This window comes from Sus scrofa, chromosome 3 (genome assembly GCF_054392235.1).
Source record: "Sus scrofa isolate SSC_HxYL_T2T_F1_AM1 chromosome 3, Sscrofa_HxYL_maternal_Yorkshire_Landrace_v2.0, whole genome shotgun sequence".
In the NCBI taxonomy this organism is placed as follows: Eukaryota; Metazoa; Chordata; class Mammalia; order Artiodactyla; family Suidae; genus Sus; species Sus scrofa.
The window spans coordinates 120,391,689-120,416,716 of record NC_139385.1 but is presented as its reverse complement, the minus strand read 5'-3'; the positions used below and the strand labels follow the sequence as shown (position 1 = coordinate 120,416,716).

Genomic DNA, 25,028 nt, shown 5'->3' with positions numbered 1-25,028 from the left:
GGACATGAGCATGGCCGTGGGGACCCAGTTGCCCAGAAACTGGTTGCTTCTGGGCTCTGACCTGGGGTTTCTGACCAAGCTGAGTCTTGAGCTGGGAAGGTCCAGTTACACTACAGCCCCCCAGAGGCCCAGCCTGAAAGTTGCCTCTTCTCTCCCTCAGCCTCCTGCTGCCTCTTAATAAGGGGACTTCCAACACACTTTATTTGTCTAAAAAAGCACCTAATTACTTCTGATCTAGGACATATAAAGTTGCAAAGGCATTATGGAGGGTTCTGAGCATATCCAAGAAATGATGAGAAACCGTGAGAATTGGCTCCTCAGAGACCGTCTTTGGCTGGTAGGATACAGACATGGGATGGAGGGAAAACTTCCCAAATGTGGACTGTTAGGATCAGAAGCATCTGAGCATCCTGCTGTAGTCTGGGTTTTCCCCTGTCTTAGGAAGGCCGAGGACGCTTCTGGCTTAGGAAGAACGATTCATGCTCAGCTCAGCTCTGCACCCGGGATGGGGGGTGAGGGGCTGCCCACCACGTTCTGCCCTGTCTTTCTAGGGCTGATGCTCCCTGTGCTCCCGGTGAGACAACCTGTCTGTCACCAGCTTTCCCTGGCACCCCGCAGGGCAGATTTCCAGCAGGTTCTGGAGGGTAGATCTTGAGCAAGTTCCAGAGTTGAGATCCCCAGCAAGCCTGCCATAATGATGCCACAGTGCCTTCTTGGCCAGGCAGGAACCACAGCCATGCCCTCTCTGCGAAGGCTTGGATCAGCGCTGGGTGGGGAGCGGGGGGCTCTTTCTTGGTTCCCCCGTCTCAGACTTAGGGATAGGGGTGACCCTTATATCTGCTATTGTCACATTATTTAGCCCTCTCTTTACTTCTCACTCCCCCATCTCTCATGACTCCAAGCCCTGTCATAGTTTAAAAGTATGTGAACCATCCCTGTTCAATTTACCTGATTGGACCCAGACTGATATCCGTACAGTAAGATGCTTTTCTCCACAAGGACCAACCCTGGAAAGGAAGCCCTAGTCCAATACCTCCCTGAATGTAACTTTCCACGATAGTAAAAAGGGGGTTGTAATGCCCCCACCCAGAGGGCTGGTCTTGCTGGTGTGAGTCTGAGCAGACGGGGTAGGGGATGCCTTGCCTTGTTCACCGAGTGCCCCCCATTTGCTTCTGCTTCTCACAAGGTGGATGAACAGAACACCTTCCTCAGGACCCCCTGAGCCAAGAGGACTGGGCAGGACCGCAGGGTCTGGGGAGGCCTCCTCCACACCCCTGCCTGTCCCCAAGCTGCCCCTGTCCCCATCACACTCTGTGTGAGAGCTGGCCCACCTGACAAGGGCTGCTGGGGAAGGGGGGTCCTGAGGGGCCCCCTGCATCCACCAGGCACATAGACACCACATCTCAGCAGCTGAGCTAGAGGGTTGGAAGCACACGGTCCTCCCCCAGCACACCCTGCCCCCATTCTAGCCCCAGGTGTCCTTGGGGAATTACCTTGCTTCAAGGGTGGCCTCCAGCTCTGCCCCAGAGTCACCAAACAGAAGAGCGGGCAGACCAAAGCAAGAGCCTCAGATCACATGGTTGATTGAATCCATCGAAAACACAGCAAAAAGCAAGGCGGGGAAGAGGGGGCAGTGAACACACTTAGAATACCATGGAAGGACCACACCACTGAATTTCGGGCTCTGAAAACTCGTGTGTCCTGTTCCTCGGCCGCATCAGCCTTTCCCGCTGATGGTGTGGTCATAAGCTCCGGAATTGAGGCTGGAGCAGGAACCCAAAAGACAGAAGGTTCTGGGCCCGACCAACACAGGTGCTCTATCAGCGAGAAGGGGGTGGGGGCAGGGCCGGGGGGCACAGCTGCAGCTCAGTAATTAGTCAGCTGAAAGCTTTGGCTGCTTATCTGCATCTCTAGGGGCTAGAATGGGACCAGATGGGTGTCACCAATGGGCGGCTAATGGAAGACTGGGTGCCTCGGGGGCTCGTGTATGTTTGATGTATCCTGAATATTTGATGCTTCACGTGCCTCATGTATATTTAGTGTGAGTCATGAATATTCAGAGCCTACTCAGCTCCTCCATCCCTTCCTATCAGTGTTCACGCCACGGTTCACTCTTCTTATCTATGTCTAACATGTCTCTGGACCCATGTGCTTCTACATTTAGTTTTATCTCTCCTCCTTATTTGATTGTTTCTATTTTCTAGAGCAGGATCAAATATTTTCAGATAATCCAGCAAATGCACACGACTCCAGGTCCAGCCACCAGAAGAGCAACCCCCACTACAAACCCCCACTTTGGGATTTGCAAAGCCCTCTCACTCTCACAATCTTATTTAATCTTTGCCACCATCCTGGGAGGCAGGGGTCACCGTCTCAAACCAGAAGATGACCGCACAGATACTCGGAGGCGTTCAGTGACTTTCCTAAGGCCACACAACCTCACACCCAGTTGGTGGCAGAGGAGACATAGGTTCATGTCTTCTGGCTTCTGATCAAGTGTGTTGCCCATTTTCCCAGCCCCCAGCTGACCTCTGGGTCTTTCTCACTCCCTTAAGGACCTCACCTTTCACAGCAGAACTTGCAGATTTCAGACCTCTCCCCTCAGCTCCTGAGACTCACAGCCCGGCAGAGCCTGCTCTGAGGAAACCGGTTCTGGAAGCCTGGGTGTCGGACACGCAAGCACTCAGGCAGCAACAAGCAGGTTCCTGCAACAATCTCCCGGGCCACTTTCTGGGCAGGACCCTGAGGCACCCAGTCTTCCATCAGCCACCCATTGGCAAAGCCATCTGGTCCATTCTAACCCCTAGAAATGCAGATAAGCAGCTAACTCTGCTCACATCTATTAGAATTCACAGGAGGACTCTCTGCAGCTCCCTCCTCCAGAAGCTCCTCCCCCACCCAGGGGCAGGGGCAGCTTTAGGGGAAATGTTTCTGCACCCTGAGGATACCCCGGCCCTCCTGGCATTAAACCCAGCCAGGATGAATGCTCCAGCAGTCAAAGGAAGCCAAAGACCAGGGAAAGAATATTCTAAGTCAACCATCCAAGCTGTACCCAGGGAACCCTGAACCATGCAGAATAGGTGGGAGGGTTTGCACCAGCCCAGCCTTGCCTGCGGCCTGAGGAGGGTGAGAGAGCAGAGGGGCCGTCCGGGGCTGCAGCCTGGCCCACCCCCTCTGCCCAAGCCCCAAGCTGCCTCAGCCTCGGGAGGGCTGCCTCTCTTGTAAGGGCTGATGACCAAATCGGTCCCCTAGCTGGGTGAGTAGAAAGTCAAGCTGGTGACCTCCCTCTTGGGGGAGGCTTGCTGTGAGGCCAGTGGGAAGTCAAAACAAAGACAAAGATCGATTTGATCCTTTCATTTGGCCAAAATGAAAATGAGTGGGAAACGAGTCCTTTGTGTAAAAGTCCTGAAGTCAATGTTCTCCGGGCAGAACCGTATCTTGGGTTGCAGGTACCAGCGCCGAGGGCCCAGTGCTTTACCCTGGTTCAGAAACCACTGAGCTTCTTCCCTAGTGGAATCCTGGGGCCACTGGAAGTGGAGACAGGCCCTTGCTAGGGGTCCACAGCAAACCACGCACAGCAGAGGCCTGGCTCTGTGCTGAGCATCTCACCTACGTGATCACATGTCATCCACGCCATCCTCCAGCGCACAGATACACTGGCAACTTACACTAGCAAATGGTGGAGCTTGACTCAAGCAGGCATCTTTTTTTTTTAAGCCCAACCCTATGCTCTTGGCACATTTATCTCTAGCCAGAGGCAGATGTAGAAGTTATACAGTCCAGCCTCCTCCGATGACACACATAATTTTGTAAATAGTTGAACTGAGGAGTTAGGGAACCCATCTAAGGCCCCAGGGACAGCATTTCAGGAGAACCAAAAACACCCAGACTCCCTGCCAAAGTGAGGCCTGCTCCTTCCACCACCCACCCTGCCTGCTTGGGCTGCAGGACTCTGGCCTCATTTTCCTCTGTGAGCAGGAGAAGCGGTAGGAGTGGAGGCTTAGGATGGAGATAAGGACTAAACAGCCAGGCTTCAGGCCCAGGCCCCACCCTCTGCCACTGCTCACAGAGCCTGCATGACCACCAGCACCTTGAAAGCAAAAGTTTCTGGAACTTCATTCAACTGGCTAAGCCCCCTGGGAGCAGGAATTCTGAATGTGTAAGAGAAAAGGATGCTCCAGGCCCTGGACAGTCAAAATATGAAGAATGTCTTCAGAGAGAGCCCAATGAGATTTTCAAAGGTGGTTGGAACTGGCCCTTGGTCAGGGCACAGCGCTTGACATCAGAGTCAAACTGTACCTTCTGCAACATCACAGGGACCCTGTGAGAGGAAAGTCATATGTCCCTAAGCAAACCTTACCTACTAATATTTTCAGTGAAAAACTCAAATAGATGTTGACTTTTTAAATGACAGGAGTCATCTGAATGCCTTCAAAAGTCATTCATTCATACAATAAATACCAAACGAGGCCCGAAGCCAGGTGCTGGGGTACAGGGTGAGTGCACTGGGTACCACATCAAAGAGATGTATTTGAAACAAGGGCTTAATGACAGAGTTTTGCTTTTTTCAGAAACAAATAAGCTGTCTAAAATCAAATACAGTGCATCAGCGAAAACCTAAGCAGAAAAGGAAGCAGGAAAAGGAGGGTGAGTCCATGTGGGGCTGAAAATGGTCTTTTGAGCAGAGTCAGGTTCGCAGGACCATAAATCAGCCTGGGTTTCCCAGGCTGGGGGCTGAAACTGTCACCTGCAGTCCTGAGCTCTGAAAGGAGTCTTTGTGTGGGGCCAGAGCGCCATCTGGTGCCAGCACAGCCTCAGTACACACCTCAGTGTGGAAAGGAAGAAACCAGGTTGAGTTCACATCTTTTAAGTTCACAGCCAAACGCCAGACACACTCATATTCTGTCCCATGAAACTCACCCTGTGAGGTTAAGACAGTTCTCATGGGCCTTTCCATGAAGCTACAGAGACTCAGAAAGGTAAAGTTACTTGATCCAGGTCCCTTGAGCGAAAGCAGGGATTTGAACTCAGTTCTTCAGACTCTGAGTTCCCCGCCTGCACCCTGCTGATGACAGGTGGGAGGAAGGGCATGAGCATCTCATGATGAATCTTGAAGGCCTTGGCTATAGCCTCTGCCCCTCAAGAACGGGCCCCTCACCCACTCCACCTGTGCAACCTTGCTCTCTTGCTCACTCTGCTAAGCTCTGCTCCTCCTTGGGGACCATGTGTTCTCTAAACACTTCATTCCCTTCCCTGCTTCTGCATCTTTTTTCCCCTGGTCCAGGACCCTCTATCTGGAACCTCATTGTTCTCCAAACACTTCATTCCATTCCCTGCTTCTGCATCTCTTTTCCCCTGGTCCAGGACCCTCTATCTGGAACTTCATTGTTCTCGCTTCATTGTCTTATCTAGTGCCTTTATCCTTTAAGGTGGTTAAGCATCACCTCCTGGGAAGCTTCCTGACCCTCTCAGGTTGGCCTGGGCACCTGTCCCCCAGGTTTCCACGGCACTCTGTGCACCCTCATCACAGGGCACCTCAGACCACCTGTCAGTCAGCTGTGGCCCCCGGGAGATGTGACGGTGTCCCCAGTGCCTAGAACAGTGCCTGATGCATTGCAGGAGGTTGACACACATCTTCTGACAGGCAGGTGAATGTTTGAAGGGCTGGATAGTTGTGCAGGTGGATGAGATGAACTCTCACTGCCCAGCTGGCCTCACCACACCAGGGCTGCATCAGAACCATGTGCAAACTGGCTGAGTTAACCAGCTAAGCCAATCAGCATAGAGCATCATGGCTAGGACATGGGTCTAATGGAGAGTAACTGCATCCTTGTCATGCCTGTGTGGTTGCCATGCCTTCTCACTGCTAGTGTCAGGTCAATTCTAGGTCATGTCTAAATTGCCAAGAAGTGTCTGGAGCAACGGCTGGTCAGCACAGTCTCCAGAAGGTGCTTTGTCTGTGGTCCAGAAAACCTCTGGTGGACAACCTGGGGCCCTGATGAGTAAACTTTCTCCTGCTTCTGAGGTTCAAGGTAAGCAGAGGGCAGAGTCCCTTTCTGACTTAAGAGGAGCTTTAATAACAAGATGACTCCTTTTGCCAAAGTCCCTGGAGCTGGGTCCCTGGCACTGGACCCTGAAGCACCCTTCCTGAGGCCACACTTCAAGGCAGTGGTGACATGTTCAGAAAGGGGATACGGAGGAGGAAGAGGAAAGTCAAAATGGAGTATGACATCTCAGGCCTTTCAGAAGAGCAGTCACTATGAGTGATGGCATTTTAAAAACAAAAGCAAAAGAAATAACAATAGTTGTAAAAAATACTGTATTGCCCGAGGGAAAAAAGAGAAGCTTCATTTACCGAGTGCCTGCAGCACACCAGCATTATTTAATCTTCATAATGACCCAGTGATGTAGACATTTGGGGTCTATTTTACAAATGAGTCACCTGAGGGCCAATGTCACACAGCTAGAATGTTCCTGCCCAACTTCTCCACTTTCCTTCCTGTTGGATTTTGCAGCCCTCAGTCCCCAGGACCAGCCTCTAAGGATGGTGACCCCAGAGGGCTCCAGAGCTCCCCAAGAGCTGGACACACAGCTTGTTCCTCCACAAAGCCAGGCAGAGCTGGCCCCCTTTCACCAACCCATGACCCACAAAGCTCAATTTTTTCCATTATAAATAAATAACGTATATTTCATTGGGGAAACATCAGCTTGGAAATCCTGGAGGCTAAAGTCATTTCTCTAACCCAGCGTGACAACAGCAGGAGAGCAGAACAGTCAGATGCTGACTGCCAAGCCCTGGGCCTTAACTGGAATCTGGAAGGTTCTCTTCGGTGACTGAGTTTTTATACCAAACATGAGAGAAGGGGAAAAGGAAAACCATGGATAAAGAAGGGGCAGGTATTTTAATCCCCTCTTGCACTGTCCCTTTATTTTTCTCAGAGTCCTTTTTCCCTGAGACTTGAAAGCTTAGGACACCACCCCCCACACACCCCCAGCATGCTCTGCCTGCTTGAGCTGGACCTCTGGACAAACTTCTGGACTCCATGACCTCACCTGCCTTGGCACCTGAGGGCCAACTCCTTGCTCCTCTGTTGCTGGGCTTCTGGAATACACACTTCCAACCTGTCTTGGTCATGATAAGCTTTTGGCTTTGGACTTCTGGAAATCGCTGGTTCCTACCACTCAGACTTTCAGCATGACTTCATCTTGACCCTTGAACAGTCTGTCCTGTCCTAGATCTTTACTTGCCCCCCCCCGTCACTTCTGTCCTGGAGTGACAGAAGATGGAGAGGAGACATGTCCCCCATCTCCAGTGCTCAGCTTGGGGGGGCACAGAGGGAATCGGTGGGGGCAGAGGCCGGCAGGGCACAGGGCATCTGTGAGTTGCCACAGTGATACTTAAACTCAGGGCAGTGAGGGTAACACAACACATGAGTGACAGGAGAGCAGCTCAGACCACAGCCAAGAAGCCAAATGGGGGGAGGGTGTGCTCTGTCGGCCTTTTTTTCAGGTTTACAGCATGATGATTTGATATCTGTATACACTGCAAAATGATCACGACACCAAATCTAGGTCATTAACTTGGGTGTAGATCCCATCTACACGAAGCAAAACCATCACACTGGGATTCAAGTATCATGAATGGGAAAATGGTACCGTCACCCCCCAAATCTGCAAAGCTGTCTTCACAGAGGAAAGAAATAACTATTTAATTAAACCAAATATTTACATGGCAGAGTCTAAAGGCAGAGACACTGATAAATAAATAGACATGAAAAGCTTTCAAAGACTAACAATGTTATGATCATAATTTACAAAATCAGTATCTCAGATATTAGCGTGTATGGCACTTTATGACCAACCATTTTACATTCTGTCATTTGGAATAAATAACGGTTTTTCTAAATAAACTGCTTTTCTACTTCCTTGAGCCATGCTCTGAAAGCACTCCCACCTTCTACTACACTGTCCACCAGGCTGTTGACTTCCCTTTAGTTCTGCCAATGGACACCCTTTTATCCCCTCATCCAGCCTCCTCTAGTCTGCTGTAGACCTGGAAACCAGATAGTCATGTTTGTTAGAGTCATTTGTAAATTAATAATAAATAGAATTTTAACGAATGGCTCTGGGTTGCTAACTTACGGGTAAAATGCACTGTGCAGGTTCTGGCTTCCTACATTGGCTCTGGGTTGGTAGGGATGCCAAGAAAATGAGGTATCAATGTTGTTTAAAGAATCAGATATACCAACCATCACTGATTAGCTCTATGATGTAGCATGAATTTGCTGCTCTTCTTTGATGTAGATCTGATAGTCCATAGGTCAGGTAAACAGATGGACACCCAACATATACAGAAAGCCCTTAAGAAGTCTAATGTTTTAAATCCACTGGAAACACCCCCCCAGACCCAATCACCTGGGGATTATTGTTAGCAGAAGATCACCCAGTGCCTCAGATGACAGAGCCAGCCCATCCCAACTGGATCTACCAATTCTATTTTCTGTATTCTTGGAAGCTCAATCTATCCCCATTCCACTCCCTAGACAGTTAAAATTAAACCTATGCCTAAACCAATTTATAGATGTGGGTACAGATGTCTACGAACATATCGTTCCATCTTCAGATCTTGAAACCTAGACCATAAGCCTAAATGGGGTGACACTTGGCATGTCCAAGGTCATTGAAGTTGGACACCCATGGAGGCGGTATTGCATGAAGGTAAGTACACAAACCCCAGAGTCAAATTGCTTAGGCCACATCTCTGCTTGTGACAAAACTGTGGTCACAAGGAAAGAGAGCTGGTCGTCACAAGTCCGAGGCAATCAGTCTTTATGACCTTCCTTCCCTTTCTGCAGGCTGGCCATCCAAAGGGGAGATCTGCAGAAGAGAAGGCTCTGCAGATGAGAAGGTGATGGCGGGAGATGTGGTCCTGAAGAACTATAGGTGAGTTGAGTATGACTGGTCTCAGCCCAAGGCCACCCTTGGGCAGTATGTGGAGTCCTCAGTGAGCGCCGATGAGCCTCCAGCCTTCTCAGGAGTATAGACTCATCATCAGCCACTGAAATAAAGGGGAAGAAAATTCTGGTCTCCTCAGACCCATCCCCGGCATTCAGTTAAAGGTGCTCCATGTCTCAGTCACCAGGTCCTAGAGCCTGACACAGGACTTGGGGCCTCCTCCCCCTCACTCCTAGGAAGCCATAGCGACAGGACAGTAATGGATGATTTAACCAGAGGGACCACGCCATCTGGGAGTAAGTATAAATCAACCTGAAATATAATCAACCTTGACTTCTCACGGTGCCCGTGAATGATGATAGCCAAGATACAGCTGATTCCATATTCAATTCTCAATGCAATTTTCCCCCATGAATTCAATTTGGCCTCTTCAGAACAACACTGTGCAGGTACGTGGACTGACTGGGTAGCAGAAATCCACTAGAGCAGATTCTACACGTTCACATTTATGGGCCCATTTGTCAGACAGTTTTATGTGGGTGTGATGAGCAGTCCCTCTATCTCATACAGGGGAAATGACATAAAAATGGTGACACCGATGGCTGGTGAGGATGAAGATGATGTTGATGAAGTTATCAGTGGTGTCAGAGAAAACCCCAGAGTGAAATTCTGACAAATTGGCTGCCACTCCCTGTAGACCTCCTTGGACGGCCTTGAGGATTTCCTCAAGGAACCAGGGGTGGTCAGAGCAGGAGAGGATCTTAGAGACCACCTCGCCCAGCTGGCTCACTTCACCCATAGGGACATGGAGGCCCAGAGACGTAACGTGATTTGCTGACAGCCCCACATGTGGTAACAAGGAGTGCTAAGGCTTCAGTCTGGCTCTCAATCCAGTTCTTTTAGGAGCCTGGTCAGGCAGTGGGCTGTCCTGTGTCAATGGCCACATTGATGTCCTGCTCTCTCAGCTCTGAGTCTGCTGCTGTGGAAGGATTACTTGGGATCAGAAGGTGACCCTGGGAAGGAGCTCCAAAGATTCCCACCATTGCCCCTCTGGCTTCATCCCACCTTCCCACTCAAATACGGGAGGGACTGAGGGTAGAACATGCTGAGGGTCCCTATATCTCAGAAGGGTAGTCGATAAAATGGACATCTGAGGTCACAGAAGAAACCCCAGCTCTTCCTAGTCCCTCTCTAAGCAGCCCAAACAGAGGACGTGTTTTAGAAAGAAAGGGTGCGTCGTTCAACTCCAGGGTCCAATGTCTGCACAGCGAACACCACCTGGCACCCCACCTGCCCATAGCAGGTGCTCAACAAGTCCATGCAGCTTGGATGGTCAGGGAAGACCATCAGTGTCAGACTCAGTGTGGTTTTCTCCTCAGCCTATCACCTCGTTCATTCAACAAACACTTACTGTGTAGCAGTAGCTAGTCAACACCTACTGTGTGCAGGGCTTTGTCAGAGATTCAGGAGGAGGGCACAGAGACAAGGCTAGAATCCCTGCCACCTGGGAAAGGAGGTTTATTTATGGCCTGCACGTCTTACCTGATCTGATATGACCTCCTCAGACTCCTCTTGAGCTGGTTTCCATACCTGCTACATTCCAGCCCGAAGCACATATGCTGTTCCCTCCAGGGGGGCCTTTTCTACTCTCTACTCTGCCTGGCTGACTTTTTCTCATCTTGGAGGTGACAACTTCGAGGTTACCTCCTCCTGAAAGGTTTTTGTGGAAGGTTCTATCTAGACCAGTGCTCCTATGATGGTCTGAGCTCATTGCTGGCCCAGGTCTCCACTCCTCTCTGTGTGCACGCCCTCTGCAAGTGACGATAAGGTTCCTCCCATGACAGAGAGGAGGTGGCCTTGGCCGTGTGGCTTGCCTTGGGCAGGAGAATGAGTTGCGAGGCAACGTTTGCCAGATGGGAGCCCTGGTGTCAGAGACCTTGTGTGTTTAAGCAGCTCCCCTGTGCTTCTGCCATTGTGCTGAGAAGGGCAGGCCTGGCCAGAGCATCCTCAGGGAAGGGGCCCCAGCAAAGCTCAGCTGGCCCATCGCTGCGTGAGCCAGCTGAGACCCGTGGACTGCCTGCCCCCTCCCCAACCCCGCCACAGGACTGCAGAACTAAACAAGGACTGCTGTCACACCGCACAGCATGATCACAGCTCTTGGGTACACAGAGTCGGCTTCCTGTCCCCTTCACAGGTGGCTGGCACCCAGCGGGGCCTGGAAACATTTGATGTGTGACTAAAAGAGTGCAATGAAGACAGTGCTGCCTCCTCAACGCAGCGGAACAAAGGGCCCCCAGGACCCTCCTCCTTCATCAGACCCTGGACCCGCAGTGGCCACTGCTCCCGAAGATGACGCGTCAACCTCGTGGAGAAGGTCTTACCTCTGGCTTCCGGAGGTATATCCCTCTGCCATCTTGGGTCAAGTTTTGGAAGACACCTGTGAAAATGCAGCAGAACGGAAGGCAGCTGACATGTGTGTGGGGTGTGTGTGTGTGTGTGTGTGTGTGTGTGTGTGTGAGCTGGAAACATTAGGGACCAGTTCCTCCCATAAATCCCCTCACCAGGGAAGCCAGTTTCAACCTCTGGGCAACCACATGTGGCCCACTTATTCTAAACAAGCCGCCTCCACCCTTAGCCCTGGAATAGGTAGGGCAGAAATTAGGTGCCGTAGATGCATCCAGGGTTCCCAGGCGCCTGGCCAGCATCCGCTGGAACTGAGGACAAGGGGGCAATCCACTCCCTCCCAGCCAGCTCACCCTCCATGTTCTCCACACGCAGCATCAAGTGGACAAAGCTGACGAAGTCCATCTGGAGGTCAGGGCCGCCGTAGCGGATGAGCATCAGCTGGCTGATGTTGCCACTGAGCACGATTCCTGCATTGGACACAGGCTCCCACCGTGGGTGCTGGGGACCTCGCACCCAGGTCCCCTCCCACCTGAGGCTCCTAAACAGTTCCTTTGCTTCTGAGACCTGAATCCTAAGAGCATGGGATATTTTTTTTTTTTTTACAGGCTTCGCCATGAACTGTTTAATTACTTAGCATATTAATTTTATTTTATCTCCAGTCTCCATCCCCATCCCCTAGGCAACCAGCATGAGGATCTTTCTATCAAGTGGGTTACTGTCCTTCAAGGCAGGAGACAGCCTGCTTAGTGGTCAAGGGCATCTGCTTTGGAGCCTGGGAGTCCTGGATTTAAGCCCCAGGTAAGTTGTTTAACTTCTCTGAGCTCCAATTTCTTCCTCTATAAGGTGGGGATTATAACAGGGTGTTGGCGAAGATTAAATGGAAGTGTGGATGTGCCAACCCTCAATAAATGTTAGCTGTGATTAGAGCGATCATTATAAATATTTTAGTTGTTTGCAGATCCTCATTTTGGGGCCTCTGTACCCGCCCCACAGCACCAGCTCCCCCCTACCCCCACCGCACCTCCACGCCTACCTGCCTCCCTCATGGCAGCTTGCAGCTGGGCCCAGTTCAGGGATCCTGACCGGTGAGTGTCTTGCTTATGGAAAACCTTCTGTAAAGAACCCACACAAAGGCTAAGGAAGCCAGGCATTTCCAGGCTCTGCCTAAGGGTCCCTCAAGCCCCAGTGTCAAAGCTGCCAGACTTTTTTTTTTTTTTTTGTCTTTTTAAGGCCACACCTGCAGAATAGGGAAGTTCCCAGGCTAGGAGTCAAATCCGAGCTGTAGCTGCCAGCTAATGCCACAACACAGAAACACCAGAACCGATCTGTGTCTGTGACCTACACCACAGCTCACAGCATCACTGGATCCTTAACCCATCGAGCAAGGCCAGGGATCGAACCCTCTTCCTCATGGATACTAGTCAGGTTCATTACTGCTGAGCCACAACAGGAATTCCTGCACAACAGGAATTCTATTGAGCATGAGGCTCCACCTGCAGGTTGGCTACTGGATAAGAAGGGGGGGGCAGCGGTCATGCCAGGGTCCCACCCCTTCTCCCAGTCCCCCTTAATGCTTGTGAGAGGGGGTGGTCTTTCTATCCCAGGGGATGGACAGCCCAGGTATGGGTAAATGGGTTTAATCCAATCGTATTATCCAAATTCTGAAGGGCTTCCAACTTTATGACTCAGGAGAATTGTGAGTAATGCTTGGAAAATAGGAGGGAACGGATTTATGAAGGACTCTAAATGCCATGCCTTGATCGGAAGGCCACGGGGAGTCTCAAAAAAAGCTTGTAGTAAGGAAGCAACATGATCAGCTGTGTGCTTTGGATGCTCAGAAGTCTATGGCAACAGGCCAGGAGAGAAAGAAGGAATCACTAAAAGGCCATTAGCTAAGTTGAGTAAGTGGTTGGGTAGAAAGGGCTGAAAGGGAGAGAAGTAACTTAGACAGCTTTGCAGAATTGCAATTTCTACTCCATCCCATGGGAGGCAGTCTGAACACTTGTTCTTACCTGATAGAACATCAGCTGTTTCCACAGGTGCCTGAATTCCTGGATACTCACGGTGCCAGATGCATTAAGCTGATGCAGGGTTAAGGTCATGGCTACCAGGGGAGTTTCACCCACACCTCTAGAGGCAGTGATGGGCCCTTCACAGAGCAGCGTGCAACCTGGGACGGCCCCATTCAACGTCACACATCCCCAGTTGGCCTCCCCCGGCTGCTCCGTCCAGCCCACGGTTCCCTCGCCCTGGCCAGGAGAGGACAGAATGACCTGGAACACAGCAGCGCTGGGAGGAGAGGATGGCGGTGATGATGGTCATGACAACAGCTACCATTTATGAGGCAGGGTATCCTGACATGGCCACCTGGATGCAATTTAAATAAAAACAGTAACTCTTTCATTGTCGGCAAAACCAACGTGTGGAAGGAGTCAGCAGGTGCAGGGTGGCTGAGGATGCCCGTTATATTTAGTCACTTTATGAAAAGCTAAAGGCTTAATGGTTGGTCTATAGACCATGTTCAAGTACCCCTGCATCAGAGAGACTGGGTCAAAAATACCACCACATGCCACCTCTCTGAGCCCTGAGGGTGGGCCTGGTACTGAGCTATATACTTCATTTCACCTGCTGGGTGGCATAGATATTAATTCCCCCTGTTATGGACAATGAAATGTGGGCTCAGCGAGTATGATCTTGTCCAAGTTCATATAGCTGATGACAAGGTCAGCATCTGTCCCAACACCTCCACACCTGTCCTCCGCAAAGCTTCTGCAAACATTGTTTATCCGGGCAGTTCCCCTCACGCCATCCATTCTGTATGCCTCTCTGTAGCGTGGATTATTAAATTCAGATTACGCCGGCAATTTAGGAAGGCAGAGGGTTTGCTAGAAAAATCACAGGGTGGAGAACGAGAAAAGCTAAGTTCTCAGCACATCACTGAATTTCCTGAGCTCTCATTTCCTGATCTATACATAGAGACAGTCACTGCCCCATCACTGGATGGAAAACTCAGGACCCTGAGGCTCTTGTAAAAGCTTCTTGTAACCGGAGAGCTGTTATTAACCACCACCCTCATCCTCATTGTCAGGAAAAAAGCTTATTGTTATAGATAATAATATGGATCACTTACTCAATGACAGTTCTGTCCTAAGTCCCTTCCATGGGTTTTCTAATTTGCATTTGCAAACTAATCCAATAAAATAGGTTTTAATATCACAGTAAGTCAGAGCGCTGGGATTCAACCCCAGGCAGCCTGGCTTAAGGGCAAAGCTCTCAAACAGCAGAATCCATCCTCCCCCAAACCTAAAAAGATACATCCAGTAGGGCCAGGATCCCCTGGCAGGCTTCGAGGCTGAAGAGAGGTGGTTTGCTCCCAAGGCCTGTAAGGAAAAGAAAGATTTTGTGTGGGGCTGGGCTGGGAACTACATGGCCCTTTTCTGAACAAGGAGAGGCAGTGCTGTCCAGGCCTGCTGTCCAGGCCTGTCAAAGGTTCCCAAGACCACTGTTCACGCTGGGGGTGGGAAGAGCCGTGGAGACAGAGAGAGAAGGATTCCTTCCCCCAAGGAACACAGTACAACCCTGCAGAGAACATTCTGGTTTTGCTTAGACAGTGAGTTAGACAAACATGGCCCTTTGTGCTGGGGCGGGGCCGGGGGCGGGGGGAGGCATGGGGGGGCGTGGAGGACCACAGAGTCATGAACTTCCCAGTCTGAAAACGAAACTTGTTCAAGCTCCCACCCACACTGGGAGACATCCTCAGCCATCCTGATGGATGTCCTGTCTGTTACGGGAGCTCAGCTTTTCACATAGATGGTTGGCGCCAAGTTAGAAATTCCAAAGGAAACTCCTGTAAAATTTGCTCACCAGTCCTTGTTCCACCTTCAGAAAAGCATAAACAGGTTCTTGTCCCCTCTTGGACTTCTCCCCTCCACTCTAAACATCTAAACATTTCTCCAACTGTTCCCCGATGCTTTGGTTTCTCAACCCCCACCTCCCTCTTCTACACACCATGCTTTGCCAGCATCTTTCTGAAATGTGGCACCAAGACTGGGGTGCCCTCCCACAGATGCAACTGCATGACACAGAGTACAGGGGTCTGTCACTTCCAAAATTTTCAGTCTGCACTCCCAAATTAGCTTCCCAGGGAGATGTTTGGCAGAGACAGTTTTGAGTTCAAATACATTTGAAATACTTGCTATCTACAGATCCTTCTTCCCACTACTGAGAACCTCAGCCCATAATAAGTGCAGAGCAGCCAGCATTGCAATTTTGTTTAACGCAGAATTTCCCAAGCACCATTGACCACAGGACCTGACCCCTTTTATGTCATTGAACACTTACTAAAACCTTGGGTTTCTAATATTTCTTGGAACACAATTTCAAAAGCACATATCTGAATGTCTCCATTCAATACCGCCTGAACTGGATGAGCTTATTTAGGCAGAAACTTGAAACCATTAGCACATGTGAAGCTGGAGGTCAACTAAATTAACCAGATATCTTTCCAATGGACTGCTGCAACGAGGAGGTCTCTTCTGTAAGGAACTTGGGAAACCAATTTTTAAAAAATAATCAACTGGCAGTTTTAAATTATCATCCTGACTACATTTCATCTTTTGGGCTTGGGCACAGCTTGTGGTGAACATTCTGAATTTCAATTCCGTTGTCTATCACATGCATTGTTCCTCCCAGCTCCGTGGCATCTGCAGACCTGATAAGCTTGCGTGCCATGTCTTCTTCCAAGCCACTGATAAGCGTTGAGAAAGTGAAGGGGAACCAAGGGCAGAAGACAGAGACTTTCACCTTAATATCTAAAAGTATCAACTCCAATCCATAACATAGAATTATCCCTCTGGTTTCATATTTATAAACTCTTGGGTTGGATGATAACACTTGTGAATCATATTGCTACTTCCGAACTCACATTTGCATCATTTATGATGGGAAACTTTACCAGATATTTTGCCAAAGTCTAAGGTAGATCAACCAGAAACCCTCTCAGGGGAATAAACAAAAGTAATCTGTCCTTCCATTCTTTCAAAGTCACTTTGCACACTTGTGATGAAGGCCTTTAAAACCATGGAAGTGCAATAGCTATCTCTTCCAGATAATTTCCCCAGAATGTGTTTTTTGAGGAGGGGTGAGGAGGGGACACATCTCATATTCTACAGTTTCTAGAATCTTCCCTTCCTGCTCTTTTATGATACCCGAGTTTGGCTTTGAAAAACTGTCTGGAAATTACACAATTTCTGAGTCTGTGTGGGTTTGAAGCCTTGGCTTCATATAAAGGAGAAGCAAAGCACATATTTCAGGTAGCAAATTACCCTTTCACTGTTTCACTCATTTTGAGGTTCATTCTCTTGCCCGGGGAAATCAGGTTCTTCTCACTCAAGATATACATATAAAATAGTTCACATGAGCTGTAAGCTTCACTGATCATTGATCCCAGGCTCCCCACAAAGGCATCCACGCTAGCCACTTGCAGTTCTCTTATGTGATGGGCACCCTCCTATGAGATTTTTGTAGGTTGATCAATTTAAATGAGTTCATCAGAGAGCTCCCTGGTCAGCTAGTCAATATTTCATATTTATCAGCTTGAGGAAATGAGTGCCTTTCTTCTACATGCACTTTATACGCCAAGAAAGAAACACTCAGCTATTCTTCTCAAACGAGCCAACAAGCAGAAATCTTCATTTTCACTGCCATATATCTTTGCACACCTGACTAAGCAAAAAAAAAAAAAAAAAAAAAAAAAAAGTTGCTTTCCAAGCTGCAAGAGTCCCCACTGTGGCTCAGTGGTAACGAACCCAACTAGTATCCATAAGGATGCATAAACTCCTCTCCCTCTTTGTCAGACCACATGACCCAGCCTGGTGTAAGACACGGCGCCCAGGGGAGGGGGGGAACCATGGGCAGGCATTCATATGTGCCACCAGGAGAAAGGGAAACATCCAGAGTTCAGAAGAGTTTTGTCTCCTGAGTCTTATAGGATGACTCTGAAATACCCACCTGACCAGGGCATGCGGTTCAGGATCTTCTGCAGTTGAATCGCATTTATTTCTGGATACTGGAGCGGAAACAGAGAGGCAGGAGAAAATCATCATTACTGAGGCTCATGAGATGCAGAGAGGCCCCAGCTAACAGGGGCCAGGAAAGGCCTCTCCCACATCCGCTCAGCACAGCTTATGCACCATTTATGGACAGAATTAGTGACACCATTATCTTGCTCATAAGGATTGTAATTAGACATATATTTAAACCCAGGATTTCCTAGAACTTCTACAACAGTCTAACTGGGTGCCAAGTTCAGAGCACCCCAGCAGAGACGGACTCTTTTTTCTCTTTTCTTTCTCCTTTTTTATTTTCAGGGCTGCACCTGCTGCATATGGAAGTTCTCAGGTTAGGGGTCGAATTGAAGCTGCAGTTTCCAGCCTACACCACGGCCACAGCCACAGTAACACTGGCTCTGAGCCACATCTGCAACCTACACCACAGCTTGGAGCAATGCCGGATCCTTAACTCAGCAAGTGAGGCCAGGGATCAAACCTGCATCCTCACGGGTACTAGTTGGGTTCTTAACCTGCTAAGCCACAATGAGAACTCCAGGGCAGGACCCTTAAGAGGGAGACTAGTAGAAATGATTCTCAAACTGGCTTCTATTGACATGCTTCAAAAGTTCAGCAATTGGTTTCATTTTGAGTCTTAATAAAACATCCTTAGCCAAGAGTCAGATTTCAATTTTAGGGCTCAAAAGAAACTCTGTACATGAATATTTAACTTTAAAATATATTCATGACAAAAATAAATAAATAAAATAAAATATATATATGAACTATAAGTACCATCAATTTGACCTTATAAAATGGGTATGTTATCTGTTCCTATTTATCTGTTTTATATGCTTTAGGATTCTCTATGAGATTTCATTTGAAAAAAGGACTACAGAAGAAAATGTCTGGAAAACCCTGTTACAAAGGAACACTTTCATAAACAATGTATGTAAGATTCTCATGACAACATCTAGCAAAATACCAGTGATGAAAATGAGAGAAGATGGGAGTGCAGGCAGCGTGTGAATTAAACTAACACATGGGGTTCCTGTTCTTCAATTTTAATGACATCACTCAGACGCCAGACCCAGATTTCTTGCTCCGTTCCTAAATAGATTCAGTGTCTGCATGTTGGGGACGATGGGATGGCCACCAGAGCCCTTCACTCACACACTGACCTCCTGCTGTGCTCAGATCTGGGTCAGCCCAAAGCAAGAACTCAAAGGGACCAGGTGTATAGCCGTCTTCCTCCCCAACGCCCTCTTACCAGTCTCATGTCCCTCAGGTGACCCCCCCCACGGGGTCTCTCTCCCTGGGGCTCCCTCCCCCAGACTCCCAGGGCTCATCTTTGTCACTCTCCACCCCCTACTCCCAACACTGATTCTCACCTCTGCCATATTGCATTTTCTCAGGGATTAAACGTTAAACTTGTTTCTCCTACAATGAATCAGTGTGGCTTCCAAGGACAGATAGACATTTTACAGGAGCCTTGTGGAAACAATGGCTTTACTCATTTGTCTAAAGACTCCAGGGCTTTAAAAGAAAGTGGCAGTTAGGGGACTAGGGAGCCTTAAATCCCAATTTATACCCAGAGTCAGGCAGATGCAAACCCACCCTCCCTGGAACTGCGTGCTCCACTGTGTCCGCATCTCCTCGCTCCCCACTCTGGTCAACTTACCTTTTCAAAGACTTTGGTGAAGAATTCATCCTGCCCTTCATTTGGGTCTACAATTTCCTATAGGAGCAAGCACAGAAAAACGTGGTCATTCCCCAGGATGAATGGACTCTCGTGCACACACTAACAGCTCAGGGCTCCCGGGCCTCTGAAATCTCTGAGTTGCACCTTGAGCGCTGTCTTAAATTTTCTACTGCAGCATTCATACACATCCCTCGTTTCTCCAATCCTCCCTGGCTTTGGGGGAGTAGCAAACTGTGAAAAGGGCAGAAGAGACATCAGGCAGAGAGAAACAGAAGAACATGGAGAGTGCAAGTCATACACCCAGGGCTCTGAGCCTTCAAGGCCAAGGACCTGACGATAAGGGTAGTTCTCTTGGGGCAAAAACAGCAGGACCTGGGTGTTCTGGGGGTACAGTAGATAACGTAGTTATGTGTGCCACAGAGTAGGCTCTGTGGGATATCTGTGGACCTTTTCCCTGACCCTTGAACAAACTCATCACCCTGGCTTTGCAAACAGGTCCTGTCCTGTGGAATTCCACCTGATAACTCACCTTAGAGAAGACGACACTCGAACTGCTGCCAATTTCACTGAGGGGGAGAAAGACAGACTTACTTCCTTGGGGGTCGTTGTGGGAATCTTTTGACCAATGTACCCCCTCCCCATGCCCTTTCCTCCCTCACCCTCATCTAATGACTCTTGCTTATATGTTAAGACCCAGCTCCAGGAGTTCTCGTCATGGCTCAGTGGAAACGAATCTGACTAGCATCCATGAGGACACAGGTTCGAGCCCTGGCCTCGCTCAATGGGTTAAGGATCCGCCGTTGCTGTGAGCTATGGTGTAGGTCACAGACACAACTCAGATCTGGCATCGCTGTGGCTGTGGTGTAGGCCAGTGGCTACAGCTCCAATTCGACCCCTAGCCTGGGAACCTCCATACACTGTGGGTACAGCTCTAAAAAGACAAAAAAAAAAAAAAAAAAAAGAGACTCAGCTCCAATCACTTGTGATGGAACACGATGGAGGATAATGTGAGAAAAAGAATGTGTGTGTGTGTGTGTGTGTATATATATATATATATATATTGGGTCACTTTGCTATACAGCAGAAATTGACAGAACATTGTAAATCAACTATAATAATTATAATAAGACTCAGCCATCTGACAAGGCCATGAGGCCTGGGATGAAGTCAAACTACCTACACCCAAAACATGAAGGAAAAAGAACTGGAGTCTAAGCACTGGGGGGCTGTCATGTCAAAATAATCACAGACAAAATGCAGGCCTACCGCCCTTCCCTGTGCTTCAATTTATTCATGTTTTAAAAACTGAAGGTTTGTCACAGTTCCTGTTGTGGTGCAACAGAAACGAACCTAGTATCCATGGGTCCAATCCCTGGCCTCGCTCAGTGGGTTGGGGATCTAGCATTGCTGTGAGCTGTGGTGTAGATCACAGACATGGCTCAGATCCGGCGTTGCTGTGGCTGTGGTATAAACTGGCAACTGGAGCTCTGATTTAACCTCTAGCCTGGGAACTTCCATGTGCCACTAGTGCAGCCCTAAAAAAAGCAAAAAACAAAAACAAAAAACTGAAGGTTTGTGAACTCTGCATCAAGCAAGTCTATCAGCACCGTTTTTCCAACATTTGCTCACTTTGTGTCTCTGTGTGGTAATTCTTGCAATATTTCAAACTTTTTTCGTATTATATTTGTTTTGCTAATCTGCCATCAGTGATGTTACTATAAAAAAAAGATGCTAATTCGCTGAAGGCGCCAATGGTGGTGAGCGTTTTTTAGTTAAGGGAGACACATTGGTTTTTTAGATGTAATAGACCACAATAGAGTGTCAACATAATTCTTCTTCTTTTTTTTTTTTTTCCTCTTTTTTTAGGGCTGCGCTGGAAGCATATGGAAAATCCCAGTCTAGGGCCTGAATCAGAGCTGCCGCTGCCGGCCTACACCACAGCCACAGCAATGCCAGATCCAAGCCACATCTGCGACCTACACACAGCTCATGGCGACGCCAGATCCTTAACGCACTGAGCGAGGCCAGGGATGGAACCCGAGTCCTCATGGATCCTAGTTGGGTTCGTTACTGCTGACCCACCACAGGAACTCCTAAATGTAATTCTTAGATGCACTGCAAAACCAACACATTTCTGCGACTCGCTTTAACACAGTGTTTGCTCCATTGCAGTGGTCTGGAACGAAACCTGCGCTATCCCCCAGGCAGGCTTGTAATAAGTTTGGCTGGGATGTGTGCACATGGATTTGTCTGACCCTGATGGTTGATGACATCTTCTCTCAACTGAACCACGGCTGTGCATCTCTTAGGAATCACCGCCTCCCTGAAGCCACCCCTGCTTCCCCCAGGACCATGGACGTTTAGCTCAGATGCTCCTCCCTGCTGTTCTTCTCACACCCTGTGCAGATGCAGGCTTGCCCTGGGCACAGTATAACAAGAATTCATTTCCACTGCACCCCCACGGGAACACCCTGCTGTAGTTTCTTCTCTGCTTAGCAAAGTGTTCATTCGTGAGGAGGAGAGGGGGGAGGAGGAAGCCTGTCTCCACACGCAGAGAGCAGCCCTGCTCTCCCGCTCACCCTGTCTCTCTCCTGTGTCGGCCACAGAGACCCCCCCCGCCCCCCGCCACCTCCACCTCACCCTCCTCCTGTCCCCTGGCCCCTGGGGACCCCTGCCTCTGGGAGAAGGCTGGGCCTTACTAAAAGACGTGACTCCTGGAGAAGACTCTGAGGACGAACTCCGACTCCTGGCGGGGCTCAGACGTGCAGGGCACGATGAGGTACGTGCCTGGCTCCAGCCACAGCTCCCGACTCACTTCCTTCTCTCTGAGAAACTTCTCAGGCCAATTCAGGGGAGCATTTTCCCAGAAGAATTCAGGGGGCAACCTCCTCTGGTTGTCATAGCTCTGGGGGAGGGGGTGGGCAGAGGGCAGCAGTTGAGTGGATCACGCAGAGCTTGCGGCCAGGTCTGGGCCCCTTGGCCAGGAGCTGGGACTAAGGGGGCCTCCGACTTGCCAAATCCAACCTGCCCCAATGGAGCATGAGAGGAAGGGTGAGGAGTGGAGAGAAACCACCAGAACACGTGCAGAGAGGGCACCTTCGGTGGAACCCCACCTGAGACTGAATAGATACATCAGTTGATTTGACTTTGCATTAAAAAGTCAGGAGTTCCCATCATGGCTCAGCGGGTAACGAATGCAACTAGCATCCATAAGGATGCAGGTTCGATCCCTGGCCTCGCTCAGTGGGTTAAGGATCTGGTGTTGCCTGAGTTGTGATGTAGGTCACAGATGTGGCTTGGATCCCACGCGGCTGTGGCTGTGGCACAGGCCAGCGGCTAGAGCTCCAATTCAACCCCTAGCCTGGGAACATCCATATGTCACGGAGGTGGCCCTAAAAGAGACAAAAAGGCAAAAAAAAAAAGTCACATACAGAATGAGATGGCGTAGCATGTGTCTGCACTTTCCATGTTCCCGTTGAGGGACTGAGGCTCAGGCAAGTCAGGCCATCCTGACTCTGGTCTCAGCCAGGATTGGGATTCGGGGCAGCCAAGCTCTAAGGCCCATGTTCTTTATCTTTCCCGACACTGCCTCCGTGTATGTGATACACTCTCACGGTTGCCTACAGCGTGCTTATGGTCACAGATGCAGAGCAGCCACCCCCTTCCTTACCTCTTGGTAGCTCCATACAGGTCACCTGGACATGCCACACCATCTCGGTGAAAACAGCCTCATCCAAGAGGAGGAGGACTGGCCAAGGGCTCGGTACAGCCAAATAGAGCCCGGGCTGGTGTTTTGTCTTTTTATTCCTTCTCTCTTTTATTTTTCCCACTGGTCCTATTTTTCTCTTTTGCTTCCTCTCCCCTTTGCTCTCAGGCAGGGCTGTGGGGGGAGGGGAAGGTCCCTGCTGGGGTGCATACAGCTGTTGATAAAGATATTACCCACCCCATAAAGACATTCTGCAGATTCCACCCAGGGCTGGGGAAACAAAAGATAGCTCCTGATGATACATGCTTGCTTGCTTCCTTTTTTTTTTTTTTTTTTTTTTTTTGCTTTGCTTTTTAGGGCTAGCATTCAAATTGGAGCTACAGCTGCTGGCCTACACCAGTCACAGCAATGCCAGATCTGAGCCACGTCTGCGACCTACACCACAACTCACAGCAACGTTGAATCCTTAACCCACTGAGCGAGGCCAGGGATCAAACCTGTATCCTCTTAGATACTAGTCGGGTTCATTTCTGCTGCACCACAACAGGAACTCCCATGCTTTCTTCATTGACACAGTGAGAACTAAAGAATCATTTCATTTCTGTTTTTGCCCTGGCTGCCAGGAATCTCAGAATTAAATTTTATAATCAGCCGTAGTTGCTGTTCCAGGTTTAGTGTTCCTGGTAAAATCAACTGCTTTCCTACCCCTCGCCCATTTATAACTTTTTTTCTCGCCTTTTGAATTCTGTAACTGGTTCATAGTTTTGTTATGTTTATACTTTTTATTGTAAATTGACCCGAATTCTATTAGGAATAGGCACGATAGAAATTACTTTTTCTTTTTAAATTAATAAGCAATTTCGGGAATGCCCAGTGTTCCTTTAAGAGGAAAAACAAAACCAACCCAAGATACCTAATGCAAAATGGTTTCTTTATAAAAATTCTTTTGCTTGATTCAGTCCAATCTGAAAAAATTAAGTTTTTCACTCCTCTTTTCTTTGGGACACAAAATAATAGCTGTCACCCTTCAAAGGCTGGAATGTTCAGGCATTTTTTTTTGGGGGGGGGGCTGCACCTGTGGCATATGGCAGTTCCCAGGCAAGGGGTCAAATTGAAGCTGTAGCTGCTGGCCTATGCCACAGCCACAGCAACACCAGATCTGAGCTGCATCTGTGACCCACACCACAGCTCATGGCAACGCTGGATCTTTAAACCACTGAGCAGGGTCAGGGATCAAACCTGCATCTTCATGGATACTAGGCAGGTTCTTAACCTGCTGAGCGGCAATGGGAACTCCAGCTCAGACCTTCTTAACAGACCCCTCCAGGCTGCCAGTGCAGCTGAAAGCCAGAGCTGTTTTTGTCCTCTGCCTGTGTTTCTGTTTCATTTTCCCAAGCCTTTGTCCCTTGTCCCCTTAGGAGGTGGGCTGCATGGGCTCCTGCTGTCCCATCTGTTATAGATCTATTTTGTAACATAAAATTCATAATTCAGGCAAGGTTGTGATTCATCATTCTTCCTAGGCTGTGACAGTCCTCGATATTAGCTGTAGGTATTTATGTAGGGATTTAATAAATTCTAAAATGTATTGGTTCTGCATCAGGCACAGTCCTCCCTATGGAGGCATAAGGACTTTGGGGGGTCCTTGGATGAAAAAGAACAGCAGATGCTCTCTACCGGCACACACACAGGCAGTCGGCATTACCGTCAGCCCTTCCCACAGTTCCTGACGTAAGGCTGCTGCAGTGCCAGTGAACCCGGACACAGGGGACATTGCTCCCAACCAGGGCCAGCCAGTCAAGTGTGGAACTCACCTGGTTCATCTGAAAAACAAAAAGAGAGGCTGTATTAGCAATGAACGCAGCTCTTTCACCAGCACAAACGCTAACGGAGGCTGATATTTAAGACTCTAGCCAGAGGTCCATTTCCCTTCCACAAGACTTGCTGTTCTAGTCAGCGACATTTTTATCCATCATCAGAAATTCTGGAAGAGGGTGAGGGAAGGCAAGCCTGGATTTTTGGGTGGGGTGGAGGAGAGCAGAATTGATCCTACCAACTGGGCGCCAGGCACAATGGGAGGCATTCGACTCCATTTTTGCATAAATATCATTGTTCCCATTGTACAGATGGAGAAACTGATGTACAAATGCAAGGAGGTGGCTTGTCCTAGATCACACGTTCCCAAGGGACAGAGCCAGGATTTGCACACATGGCA

The 25,028-nt window shown here is 49.1% G+C and overlaps 1 protein-coding gene across 1 annotated transcript in view; it reads right to left on the bottom strand.

Moving 5' to 3' along the window:
- Window positions 1-7,690: 7,690 nt before the first annotated feature.
- Window positions 7,691-25,028, bottom strand: part of CAPN14 (calpain 14) — a 30,710-nt gene continuing 13,372 nt past the window's right edge. The window contains exons 11-21 of the mRNA XM_085019694.1: window positions 23,511-23,517; window positions 21,810-22,013; window positions 19,640-19,676; window positions 19,090-19,146; window positions 17,371-17,428; window positions 14,677-14,741; window positions 13,374-13,442; window positions 12,395-12,473; window positions 11,712-11,828; window positions 11,337-11,392; window positions 7,691-9,058 (exon numbers count right to left, since the gene is read on the bottom strand). Of these exons, the coding sequence (XP_084875820.1) occupies window positions 9,032-9,058; window positions 11,337-11,392; window positions 11,712-11,828; window positions 12,395-12,473; window positions 13,374-13,442; window positions 14,677-14,741; window positions 17,371-17,428; window positions 19,090-19,146; window positions 19,640-19,676; window positions 21,810-22,013; window positions 23,511-23,517 (776 nt within the window). The 3' untranslated portion in view covers window positions 7,691-9,031. The remainder of the gene's footprint in view (window positions 9,059-11,336; window positions 11,393-11,711; window positions 11,829-12,394; window positions 12,474-13,373; window positions 13,443-14,676; window positions 14,742-17,370; window positions 17,429-19,089; window positions 19,147-19,639; window positions 19,677-21,809; window positions 22,014-23,510; window positions 23,518-25,028) is intronic.